The sequence below is a fragment of the Semicossyphus pulcher genome, unplaced genomic scaffold, assembly GCF_022749685.1.
Source record: "Semicossyphus pulcher isolate SPU_LCO1_2020_fin unplaced genomic scaffold, fSemPul1.0.p SCAF_1, whole genome shotgun sequence".
Classification (NCBI taxonomy): Eukaryota; Metazoa; Chordata; class Actinopteri; order Labriformes; family Labridae; genus Semicossyphus; species Semicossyphus pulcher.
Window position 1 is genome coordinate 10,831,089 of NW_027211603.1, and position 13,740 is coordinate 10,844,828.

The window sequence follows — 13,740 nt, forward strand, 5'->3', positions numbered from 1 at the left end:
TCATAGTTAGCCCATATTGTTGCCTTCTTTAAATACGGCTTTTCTCTACCTCCAGTTCATTCATGCTGTCTTTATGCGCGACCCTCCATCTCCCCATCACCGCCCAGTCTTCATCATCAGCTTCATCATCTTATCAGCCTTAGATGACATCATCAGCCAACACCTCCACCACCGGTGACTCCACGGGGGGATACAGTGGGGCAAAAAAGTATTTAGTCAGCCACCAATTGTGCAAGTTCTCCCACTTAAAAAGATGAGAGAGGCCTGTAATTTTCATCATAGGTATACCTCAACTATGAGAGACAAAATGAGAAAAATAAATCCAGAAAATCACATGGTCTGATTTTTAAAGAATTTATTTGCAAATTATGGTGGAAAATAAGTATTTGGTCAATAACAAAAGTTCATCTCAATACTTTGTTATATACCCTTTGTTGGCAATGACAGAGGTCAAACGTTTTCTGTAAGTCTTCACAAGGTTTTCACACACTGTTGCTGGTATTTTGGCCCATTCGTCCATGCAGATCTCCTCTAGAGCAGTGATGTTTTGGGCCTGTCGCTGGGCAACACGGACTTTCAACTCCCTCCACAGATTTTCTATGGGGTTGAGATCTGGAGACTGGCTAGGCCACTCCAGGACCTTGAAATACTTCTTACGAAGCCACTCCTTCGTTGCCCGGGCGGTGTGTTTGGGATCATTGTCATGCTGAAAGACCCAGCCACGTTTCATCTTCAATGCCCTTGCTGATGGAAGGAGGTTTTCACTCAAAATCTCACGATACATGGCCCCATTCATTCTTTCCTTTACACGGATCAGTCGTCCTGGTCCCCTTGCAGAAAAACAGCCCCAAAGCATGATGTTTCCACCCCCATGCTTCACAGTAGGTATGGTGTTCTTTGGATGCAACTCGGCATTCTTTCTCCTCCAAACACGACGAGTTGAGTTTTTACCAAAAAGTTCTATTTTGGTTTTCATCTGACCACATGACATTCTCCCAATCCTCTTCTGGATCATCCAAATGCTCTGTAGCAAACTTCAGACGGGCCTGGACATGTACTGGCTTAAGCAGGGGGACACGTCTGGCACTGCAGGATTTGAGTCCCTGGCGGCGTAGTGTGTTACTGATGGTAGCCTTTGTTACTTTGGTCCCAGCTCTCTGCAGGTCATTCACTAGGTCCCCCCGTGTGGTTCTGGGATTTTTGTTCACCGTTCTTGTGATCATTTTGACCCCACAGGGTGAGATCTTGCATGGAGCCCCAGATCGAGGGAGATTATCAGTGGTCTTGTATGTCTTCCATTTTCTAATAATTGCTCCCACAGTTGATTTCTTCACACCAAGCTGCTTACCTATTGCAGATTCAGTCTTCCCAGCCTGGTGCAGGTCTACAATTTTGTTTCTGGTGTCCTTTGACAGCTCTTTGGTCTTAGCCATAGTGGACTTTGGAGTGTGGCTGTTTGAGGTTGTGGACAGGTGTCTTTTATACTGATAACGAGTTCAAACAGGTGCCATTAATACAGGTAACGAGTGGAGGACAGAGGAGCCTCTTAAAGAAGAAGTTACAGGTCTGTGAGAGCCAGAAATCTTGCCTGTTTGTAGGTGACCAAATACTTATTTTACCGAGGAATTTACCAATTAATTCATTAAAAATCCTACAATGTGATTTCCTGGATTCTTTCCCCCCATTCTGTCTCTCATAGTTGTAGTGTACCTATGATGAAAATTTCAGGCATCTCTCATCTTTTTATGTGGGAGAACTTGCACAATTGGTGGCTGACTAAATACTTTTTTGCCCCACTGTATATCTTGCTGCTCAGGGCCGACACCCTTCGTTCACCGTATCTCCCCGTAGAGTCCAAGCAGCAAAGACTTCTAAACATGATTCATTACCACATCATCATAGTAAAATAAATGTTCCTCCTTACTTCATTTACTGGTCTCTCCTGATTGAAATGTGTGTATAGTTCTCCTTCTTTCTGTTTATGAATCTAACCCAAGTGGTCTCTGTTTACAGGCTGAGAAGCAACTAACTAGATTACAGTCACTGCAGAAGGAGAGGTCTATTTTTATGGGGGGCCTCTTCGGTTATTATGGTCCTCTACATATTTGTGTTTATAATATTGACAATATTATGTTTTTGTAAGTAAAGCTACAGAGGCAATAATGTGATGGAGTAATACAAAGTACTAGTATTTAAACACATAGTAATTCTAGTAAAAGAAATCTTAATAAAAGGACAAAATAGTTTGAGACAATTGACCTTTCGCTAAGTGCCGCCCCCCTTGGTTACTGTTGCTACGTCTGTCAAGCTTTCGCGCCGGCACGTAAATATAATTGCATTTTCAAGTATAACAGTGAGAGATGTTCCAAGGGAAATAATAGCATTTTCTTGATAAACAGTTCAGAAATATCAGAGATAAGTAGACAGAAAGGACTACAATACGCATTTGAAAGCTACATCCGTAATATAATTTGTCAGCGGAGTGTTGAGAATGAAGAGGACGTAGATAGCTCACCGGTCCCAATGCAAGTGTCAGGCACCCCACGTCTTGACATCTTATGTTAAGTTATATACAGGAACAACAATGTTCTTGTACAGCAGGGTAAGTCAATATATTGTTTTAATTTAAGCTAATGTTGTATGCTAATGTTGCTATGTTTTAGGCTAGCCCATTGCTAGCACAACTAAATTATCCCACTTTTCTTATTTTGTTTAAAGAGTGTCAGGATATTGCTCGCATATCGTGGGCTTGATCCATGCACTGGATCTCCTAAAGGCACAACAGGAAAGCCCACTGTACAAGTTTGCCACAACAATGGCACAAAGCAAGGGGTGGTAAAACAAAGGCTGTGCCGATATCATCGGTGGTGGTAGCGAAGGCCAGACAGGATCGCAAACAACGACCACTTGACTGTCTCCCACAATTTTAATCCATGTCCGACATCTCTCCTCTTGAGCTTTTGGCTTCAGAAAAATATGACACCCCCTCTAATCTTTGAGGATATCTGCTGTCAGACTTGCAGATTCCATATGCACCCCCTTCCGGTATTTCTCCTTGTTCTGAAAGCTTGACAGGCCTCCCGCGCCTAGTTGCGGTTGCTAACGTAGGATTGGGCAGTGGCCGTTCAAGGGAGGGACTTAGAGAAGGGTCAATTGTCATTTTTGGAGTTTGATTTCATTGGTGAGTCAGAGATCGGTCCAGTTCATTCTTTCACTGCTGTACTATAAAAAAAAAAAACTCTGTAAAATCTGAAAATCTGGCATTACTGCTGCCACTAATCCCTTCAAAGTGGGATAAAAAAAAGGCCTGAGTCACGTTGCACTCATCTATAAAATATAGTAGGATGATCAGTCAAGCAAGCAGGAGACAAGAAAATACAGCAACCAGACAGACGATGAACTGACGTAGCCTCATGTGCTGTACACGGTAAATGCAGACATTGATAATCTCAGAGCATCTGACGGAGCTGCGCTACATCACTGAGGCGTTATGGGCTTAAAGCTTTAAAGCAGCAATTGCTACCCGGCCTTAACATGTTGGCCAGCGACGTCCTTAAGCGTCTTTTTCCTTGACAAATCACCAAATCAGTCTACACTCAGACACTGAATTTGCTTGTGATTTCTTAAACGACGATAACGTTTCTCTACATGTGTAATACCGGAGCATCACTTGGTCTTTTAGGTAGAAAAATACACTGAGCTTCCTTTTGCAAACCACATGAGTTCCACCATCCTTTCAGCACTAAATCAGATCAGATCATTGACACATGTATCATCCCAGCATGTCTCCATCACCCTGCAGCTGCACAGTGACAGTGTGGGTGAAAGCTTCTGAGGCAAAATCATAATTTAAAGGGCCATAAGAGCTCATGCATCCTGCTCTGTTGATCAACCAGGGGGCAAAGAGGGGCTCCCTGATGCAAGACAAATCAATCACAGCATGAACGCCAAAATTATGATCAAAGAAAATAGATCCACGAGCAGCAAATAATAAACTTTGGACACACTGAGAACACAAAATCCCGTTCAACAAGTAGAGGAGGGCTTTCAGGACTGTGGCAAGGGAAGAAATGACTGTGATTGTCAAGACGGAGCTGGAGTGGAGGATTGAGGATTGAAAGAACACCACAGTGAGAGGATGAAGAACAGTCTGCAGCAGAACAGTGTGAAGGAGGTGTGGAGTGGGATGCGAAGGACTGCTGGCTCAAGACAGCCAGGCCAAAAGGATGAGTGGACCAAGGAGGCAGTGAAAGAGTTAAATAACATGTTTTGGGGTTTTTTCTAGTTTGACACAGCGACACAATTCCTGACCGACCAGCCTGATTGGACGCTGCTCACCCACACCTATCCCACACTCACCTTCCACCTTAATGTTCCCTGCTGAGGACAGAGGTTGATTGTCCTACAACCCCTGTTGTTCCTTCATTACTTCAAAGGACAACTCTGCAGATGTCACACAAGGCCCCAACATCTCTGATGCCTGTAAATTATGAGCAACCCATCTAGCTAAACCTACACAACCATGACAACCTTAAATGAGTAGTTAGATATTCAGGATGTACTCTTATTGCTATTTACTTATTGCAGAGAGTTAATGAGAACATCGATAGCAGTCTTATTCCTGTCCACAGCCAGCACCCGGCTAGCTTAGCTTAGCTTAGCTTAGCAACAAGGGGAAACAGCCAGGTCAGGTAACAAAATCCACCTACTACAGCCAACTAATATACAAGTTAAACTTCTTTTAATCCGCAAATAAAAACAAGTGCACAAACTGCAATTTGCTAATGCAGGTTGGGTTCTGTACTGCTCCCAGCCAAGAATTGGTCCAGCACAAACTCCCATTAAGAATTGCAGATTGTTTTTTAACAATTTCTACAGATTAAGACAACAAGATAAAACATGTTATTTAGTGAGCTTTAAAGGTGATAGTAGGAGGATTCTGTTGCCTTTAGTCAGTGCCAGGCAGTGGTGTACTCAAGGGAGGGGCTGGTGCCCCCATGCCTGAACAAAATGCCGTGAAAGTGCCCTCATGGATGCCCCTATTGTAGATACAAAATGATAAAGTGCCCTCTGGGTGCCCATCCGGTGAATAAATGATACATGTACGAAAATGATTTGGCCTCCACACACTCCTACGTGTGAGACAATGTGTCCTCATGGTATGCCTCTATAGTTAAAAATGCCCACGTTGTTGTTTCGCATCACAACTTTCTGCGCGCTGGTGCCCCATGTCAGACAGCGGGTGCCCCCTTTTCTGCCCCTCAAACGGCCTCAGTACACCACTGGTGCCAGGCTAGCAGTTTCCCCATGTCTCCAGTCTTAATGCTAAGCTATGCTAATAACATTAATAGATTTATGAAAGAGTGCTAAAATATTTTCTCATGTCTCCTCCAGATGAGGGAATGAGAGTATTTCTTAAAATAATGCATTGTAACATTTCCTTTTTACCTGAATTTAAAAATGGTCTCTGCACTGCTGAAAACCTCTTGCATTCTCTCATTATCCAAAGCTCGATGCTCCGGTGCCCTTACAGTACAGTGGTACTGACCTTTAACTTAATAAAGACCTTTAACAAGTTGCTACTGCAGCATCTTAGATCCCCCGGTGAACTTGGACCCACACAAATTTAAATATCAGGAGAACACACTGAAAGCGTGGACAACACCAATCATCACATCTGCTGTTGATGCAGCTACATCTTCAAAAACTCCTTCTTCTGTCTTCTGACAGCCGTCACACACTACAAAGCTTCCTGCCAGAATGGCCCCAGTCTCAGCCCACTAGGGGGGCGATAACGCAGGTAACCTGACTCTAAAAGCTGTCTTAAAAAACCTTTTGTGTTCCTGTGCTTGCAACAATAAGCATTTATCTCATGAAACTCTGAGAACATGAGCCACTTCTGTCCTTTCCATAAATTCTGATTATGAAGATGTAAATGAGAACAGACAATGGGGCACGCTTACAGTACACATGTTCACATTAGTGAAAGCCTCCATTTAGTCTAGAATCTGATGATTGATGATTAATTGCAAAATTAGACATCTGCATTTCTTTATTAATTTAAACACAGTTGTTTTCAATATATTCTGTGCTCATTTTTCTCTTGATGTCAATATCGCTGTTTTTTATGCACGAAGGCTGCACGGTGGTGCAGTGGCCAAAGCTGTTGCTTCACAGCTAGAACGTTCCTAGTTCCAATCCCGGTTTGGATGAAGCGGGCCTTTGTCTGTGGAGTTTGCATGTTCCCCCCTTGCATGTGCGGGTTCCAGGTACTCCTACTTCCTCCCATAGTCCAAAAACGGCGCGTTAGCTTAATTTGGGACTCTAAAATTGCGAGTGTGAGCTTGAAAGGTTGTTTCTGGGTGTCAGCCCTGTGATTGACCGCCGATCAGTCCAGGTGTAACTCTCACCCAATGACAGCTGGGATAGGCTCCAGCCTCCCACCAAACAATGAACAGGATAAGCGGTATGTATAATGGATGGATCGATACACTAAACTATGTATAAGCTACATTTTCGTTATACTTAATGCATCATACATTGTCTGCAATTGCTTATGTGTTAAGATGTACAGCACGGGGCGCTGGTTTAGCTCAGTTGGTAGAGCTGGTGCCCCATATGCAGAGCCTACAGTCCTCGACACACTGATCGCAGGTTCGACTCCCAGCTTGCCGATCCATTTGGTGCATGTCAACCCCCACTCTCCACTCCCCACATTTCCTGTCTCACTTCATCTGTCCTATCTAATAAAGGCAAAAAAGCCAAACAAAGGTTTATTACACCTATGTTCAATGTTGCAGCCTGCGGTTTTTTAATAATGCTGCTATAACAACACAATTTTTCTATCTGTGAATAATTAAAATGTATTTTTAGCTCTGGTCTCCGTATGTGTATGATAATGTATATATCATCATCACTCTGTGGATGATTGCGGAGTACAATTCTTGTGGCTACAGTACGGCGTGGCTGGCCTCATCTCTATTCTGAATTTCATCAAGAGTGCCTAAATGAAAGCACCAGCTGACAGAAGAAACTGGCAGGCGTTACTGTGAATCCACTCCTTAGGGAATCTTTTCCTTTGCTTCAACCACAAATGAACTGACATCTAAGGGAAGAAAAAGAGCGTTGTGCACTAGCAAAGATCGTGACTGCAAAAAAGGGAGGGGAGGGGAAGGGGGTATTTTTATGACAACTGGAGGCCTCCCAGGACATTTAACTGGTGCTGCTCACTGTGTGTATCCAGCTTCAGCGGTAAGTAGAGCACCAACACATGGTGCAATGAAGTTCTGCATAACAGAGGTCTTACAAATTATGCTCATCTTGGATGTATAGTGGGAAATGCCACATTAACAATCAATTCAATCAGTTTGTCATTCAGTCAATATTCAGTCAATCACAATCACCCGGGTCACAGCTGTCACATTCATGCTCTCATTAACCTTCTTCATGTACAAAATAACGGCAGCTTTTGCAACTCGCTCACTAATTAACACATTATGTCTTGTTTGTTTAATGGTACAAAAATGGAATTGTAAAAACGACATGCTGTGGTTCTACGGGGGGGATTTGTGTGGGACTATTTCCTGGCAGGGAGCAGTGATTTCCTGGAGTCTCCGCTTGTTGACTGACAAGCTGGAGGTGACGCCAAGACTCCAGGAAGCATAACGCGGTAATTAGTGAGCTTTGAAGGTGCTGATAGGCCATTTTTGTTCCATTTGGACCAAGCCAGGCTTAAAATTCTCCAGTGTTTCCAGTGTTTATGCTAAAATGAGGATGCTGGCTGCACCTTCATCGTGAATAGACAGGTATGTGAGTGGTACCCGCTCTTGGTATTGCACAAACTGCTCCTTTAATCGTGGCAGAAACTAAAACAAAAGAAAAGGTAAACATACCTGCCACAGAATTCGGACGGGGCATCACGAGGGAGGAGGTGCTGTGTATGTGGTGCTGTGGGAGGGGTCTTTTCGGTGCTGGTGGAGTCCTGGGCTCCATGAAGTCAGTCCTAGGTAAGGCCTCATCTTGTTTGGTGGTCAGATTGTCCCTTGTCAGCCCCGGGTGGCGGTCCTCGCTTGCATGTCCCATTACACCAGCGCCGCCCCCCAGGCCTTCATCCTTAGTCAGAATCTCACTGGAGGCGCTGCGCTCCTCATTCTCAGAGGAGCTAGTGATGGTGGCTGAGGTGCACAAAGAAAATATGGGTTGGGTATGGCAGGCAAGAGATGCAAACTAAATCACTGTTCTAAAGAGGAACATATGGCATGCATCTGCTCACTTGCATTTTCTTATCAGTTGAAATAGACCCAAAACTAAGCACTGCCTCCAACTCCAACAAATCACTTAGTAAATCAACCAAATGTTTTATCAACCGTGCACTCATCAATCAACCGATTTTACTGTACTTGATGTGCACTTTGCTCTTTTGTGTTTATCTATAAATAAAAACTCTATTTAGAGAGAAAAAAGTGTCCTATTTTAAGCGAATCAGACCCATAAGCAACAAAGACAGCAGTGTCCCAGTTTTGACAGGAGGGAGCTGAAGCCTCGAGGCTCAAGTGGCACAGGCGACACAGAGAAACTAGCTGTGGGGTAATAGTACACATTCGAAGGGACTTACAAGAAAGTGGTGTTCCAACTTACTATCACCATTCAGGAAAGTGTGGCACTTAAATGGCATCAGTCATATTTGGAGTTTCTAATAAGGTAAGTGTTTCCACCTTGAGCAAAATAGGCTGTTGGTGTTCTTGTAGTTTATGTGTTGTGATGCATGATTGGGCTTTCATATTGGACATGCTTCACCTAGCAGAAAACCAACTCATACAATGTGGATTTACATGATTTAAAAACCTGGCCAATATTTCCACCAGACACCCAGCAGCATCTCTCACCTATGATCCCACTATCCTTGCTCTCCAGGGTGGAGGTCGGGCTCTGAGAGGGAGGCCCAGGGCTGCTCCCGCAGATGGATCCAGGAGCAGCACCAGAGTTGGGGCAGAGTACAGGGCTGGAGAGGGTGCCGCTGGGGCTGGTGCTGGAGCTGCAGTGTGGTGAAGGTAAAGGTAACGGCTGAGGCAGAGACTGGGCCCCTGCATTGGTGCTCAGGGTGGAAGAGGGGCTCTCTGAGCAGGGGGAGGCGGTGCTGCAGGTCAGAGTGGAGCTGGGACTCCCCCCCTGGGCGGAGAAATCACACTGGAAAAGGGAGAGCAGACAGATAGTGATATATTACAAGGAAGATACAGTGACGTAAGGTTCAGATGTGTAGAGAGACACAGGAAGAGATAAAAAGGAAGCATTCTACCTACTGTAATCATCATTATAAGGGTAGCAAATTCACAGAAATGACCAGTATGCACTGTGCATGACAGTGTTTGCCTTTGTCATGTGACTAGGTATATTTGTGTGTGCACACAGATGGGAAATGAAAGGATAATTCCAGTTATTTCCATGCTGGCTGTCAATTTCCCCATTTTTCATAATAACGTCGTGTTGCGTTCGAAACTAAATCACTCGCTGTGGACATTTACAGTTTACCCATAGAGTCCCTGTCCACACAATCCTGTCTCTCTCTCAGGGCTGACTTCACACGGCAAAATTAAATGTTTTCACAGTTGCCAGGATGTAGCTTAAGATAAAAATCCAATGAACACAATACCAGACTGCCCAAATGAGCGTCCTGATAAAAATTACACATCGAACACCAGAATATATGTGAGTTTCAGGACATGGGAAATCTGATATTGGATGAAGGAGCCATTTCGGTGTGTGTTGCTGCATTAGAAGATCTGCTTCAGTTGCCTTTTGGAGTCAGAGCAGTGTATGTGTTTTGCATAGCAACTGCAAGAAAAGCTCTACAGCAGTGCGAAATACAAAGTGATTTTGAGCACAATAAGTCATCATGGCGGAAAAAAAAACTACAAAGAGACCCAGTGAGGTTGAAAAAAGTGGAGATTTTTTTTGAAGCAGCCATCATGGCTCCATCTCAGCAGCGTCTCATCTAATGGAAACGAGCCTTCGAGGAGCGCTTTTCAAGTGTTAAGAAAATATAAACATTGCTTTCATAATGACAAGTTCATCTTCACATTTTATTGCAACCTTTTATAGTAGCCCTGCAATATGTTGTGTTATTATGAAGCCTATTATATCAACCTTGTGTTTAGACTGTCAGAGAGATCTTGGCTTAAGTTATTATTGTTCTGTGGGATTGTATTGTTTGTGTTCTTGTTCTTGTTGTGTTGTTTTTTGTTGTGTATATAAAACCCTCTTTTGGGTGTTATTAACATCTTCATGTACGATTTTTATTGCTGTGTCTTTTCACCTGACTGTAAGTAAACAAAAACTTGAACTACCTGCTGACATTTGTATTGATTAATGTTTGTGGCCTTTCGGCAACAAAGCCTGCGGTAAAAGAGCCGCGTGAAATGTTCACAGGAGATTAAAATCTTTCCCTCACATATTGATTAATAAATGGACATGTTGTCTAAGAAAAACAGGTGGCTTTCACTTATATTCCTTTTAATCTGTTCACGTGCATTTCAGGTCTCCTCATTACTGATGCAACATTTCTGCAACGCAGAGACTGTAGGGAGACCAGGCAGCAGAGTTGAAGCAGCTCACTGTTATTCCCTTTGTACCAGAGCCTCATCTATCTTAGCCAGGACAACCCACATTCCTCATCTGAGCCTCGCTATCGCTGTGAAACTGAGTGAATCTGGAGCTCAGGTGGTGGAATGAGGCTGAGAAAATGGGCCAAGGCTGAGCAACACAGCGGCATAGAGATGGAGAGACATAAGCACATACTATAACTCTCTTACAGATGGGGTTAAGGTTAGAAGTGGAGGACTGCCTAAGCAAAATTGCACAATTATCGACCCATTTTTCCTTATAGGATTTGAGCAGTTTAATCAAACATTGTATTTAAAGCGATCTTTCAATGCACAAAACTAAATCAACAAATCTTTAGTGAGCAACAAGTAAATGTTTAAAGAAGACACTCAGACCCTGCTGGCAATGGAAGGTCGCTTCATAAACCATCCATCGTCTTTTTATATGACATGACAGCAAAGGGCCAGTAAATCAATATGCTGCCCTACCTTCTTTTCCCTCCTGTCCTCCATAGGAGAGCTAGTGCCGGGCGTTGCTTCTCCCAATAAGAAGCATAGTCTGGTCATCAGTTCCTGGGTAGAAAGGGAGGAGCCCGACTGGGGCTCCACGTGGAGGTCTGGAACACACACACGTTCAGGGTACACGCATTAACAAGCAAATGGAAACATGGCAGGCCAGATGAGACCGTCATCTAACCGACGCTCTCGTTTCGGCTCAGCTCGCTCGTGACGTTCCCACCCAGCCAGCAGCATCGCAAGTGGACTGCGAGAAATGTGTGCATCCACAGGTCAGCACGGCCCCAGCTGCCCTGATTACGGATGCACAGACTGTGGCTTCCCAGTCCCTGGTTGAGGCAGCAGCAAGAGGTTGTGTGAGGTTGTGAGTTTGCCTGCGCACACGCCTGCCAGGTGCTCTCGGTTAAAAGACGGGTTGTGAATTTCAATGAGCTCCGTGTCGACTCGGAGCGGAGAGAAGGAGTGCCTGGGCTCTGCCTTCGTTGTTGCTCCTGGAGAGATTGGCTGACACAGACCATGTGCTGCATTCATTTATCACTGTTTAAGGCTCCCTGATGCTTTGACCTCCGACCCCGGCTCCTCTGAAGGTCCACGCTCATCTCTGCAGAGTAAGGCTTTCGCAGCTCTCACATCTCTGCACTTTAACGAGCTGAGCATTGCATCCCTCTGTTCTCACGCCTCACCTATGTTCTGCTATCAGCTCAGTAACATGAATATTGAGTAGGCATATCAACACGATGACAGGACATCACGGATTGCGGGAACAGCTCACTCCTCCACACAAACATCTTTGCGTTAAGACATCACATTCATCTCGCACTCCCCCGTCTGATTCTTCCTCTTTCTCTCTTCTCCTTTTTAAACGATACTGCATCACTTTATCTTGCATTCAACCCAACTGTGTTCAAACACCAGCCTTGAGAGGACCAAGGTCAGTTTTGAGAGGAAAGCTTGGCAATTATTGTTCCATAAAGCTGCTGCAGCTCTAACCTTTGTGAACAACTCTTTTCACTTCACAGCTTGAAAAAAAAGCTGCTGAAGACTTGGTGGGTGGGGAGGGTGGATGTGTGTTTGAGGGAGGGGGAGGAGGAGAGAAACTTTGCATTTAGTCAGCAGAGCACTGCGATCCAATCTGGAGTAACGTGAGGACACACTGAATGTCCAGTACTATTCATCAAACCACCTAGCAGTTGCTATTGGAAACGGGAAGCTGAGAGGTGCCTGGCAACCGGCATGGAAGAAGCCTCATAAAAATCTGTTAAGCCTAAGGGTAGCCCTTTGGTCAGAAACACAAGATAAGCTGGCGGAGACGCGGGTATTTACACCATATTTCCTTTAAAGTGTGCGGACAGCATGCAGGGAAGTAAGGGGAAAGACTCAGGACAAACTGTGATGAAACAAATCCACTCTCTGTAACACATGGAGGAATACACTCACATCACTGTCCCTACATTTATCCAAAGGAAAAACTTCACACAAAGCCTGTTTTAGATGTTAATAATACACAACAGTACGCTCACTTTCTCCTGTTTCTCATCATTCATTCTCCCCCTCACCTCTACCCCATTCATTCCCATTCAGCCCGCCCGATCAATACCTGGAAAAAAAAAACATGATGCCAAACACACACCCACATGCTCCCGTTCTCACCTCTGTGGTCTGCCTTGCCACGGCACGAGGCAAAGACAAGAGGTTCTCTCGCATAGGAAGAGCCATCCACATACTCCGGCTTCCTTCCCCGTCCTTCGGCCACAGCAGAGAGGGAGAAGGGAGAGGGAGGGAGAGCACGCAGGGTGGGAGGGATGAAGGGAGGGAGGGATTGAGGGTGGAGATAAGGAGGGATATGAAAGAAAGTGAGAGAGAGAGAGAGAGAGAGAGAGAGAGAGGGAGATTAAGCCTCCCCAGATGAGATCTGTGGTGCAGAATTTGAATTGTGTCCCATGAGTATAAGGCAGTATGTGCAGAGTGCGAGTTATGCATGCAAACAGTACAATATTCACTGTACCGTGGGCGTTTATCTATAATATATTAACACTGCTAATGTGTGTGTGTGTGTGTGTGTGTGTGTGTGATGGCAGTGACAGCGGTGCACTCATATTGATGTGTGTGGGTGTGTCTCAATTTATGCAACAACATCTGAGGGTTCCTGCAAGCACAGATTGTTTCGCACTGGAGATCATTCACAGGGATGAGATGTTTGCGAAAGCTGATTCTACACTCAAGGTTATTTGATGTTTGAATCACGCGTGTGGACGGACTCAGTGACGCTCTGTGCGGTCTGACTGACAGCAGATGTTTGAGTTTGCAGAGATAGGATACAGAGATAGGACTGTCATGATATATACTTTGACTTGCTATAAATTTAACTGTCATGTTCGTTCAGTGTACTCGGGGGAAACGAGGCAGTGCTGCATGCACTGAAATGTAACAGCACCTTTTCTGAATGGCTGTTCTTGCTGCAGGACACTGCCACCTAGTGCTTCTTTTAAAGTGAAGACCCCCCAAAGGTAAATATGGAGTTTGTTTTATTAACTTCCAACAATTATGAGAATTTACATGATTAAAAAATGTTGCTGAATTTCTAGCATTTGTTTACGTGTTTTCATGTAGAATTTATATTACTTCC

General features: G+C 44.4%; 1 protein-coding gene across 1 annotated transcript in view; it reads right to left on the reverse strand.

Annotated features, from left to right (window-relative positions):
- LOC138594575 (protein TANC1-like) overlaps positions 1 to 13,740 on the reverse strand; it is a 42,273-nt gene that overhangs the window by 25,212 nt on the left and 3,321 nt on the right. Inside the window, exons 3-6 of the mRNA XM_069665754.1 lie at positions 12,765 to 12,857; positions 11,088 to 11,215; positions 8,886 to 9,186; positions 7,893 to 8,174 (exon numbers count right to left, since the gene is read on the reverse strand). Of these exons, the coding sequence (XP_069521855.1) occupies positions 7,893 to 8,174; positions 8,886 to 9,186; positions 11,088 to 11,215; positions 12,765 to 12,857 (804 nt within the window). The remainder of the gene's footprint in view (positions 1 to 7,892; positions 8,175 to 8,885; positions 9,187 to 11,087; positions 11,216 to 12,764; positions 12,858 to 13,740) is intronic.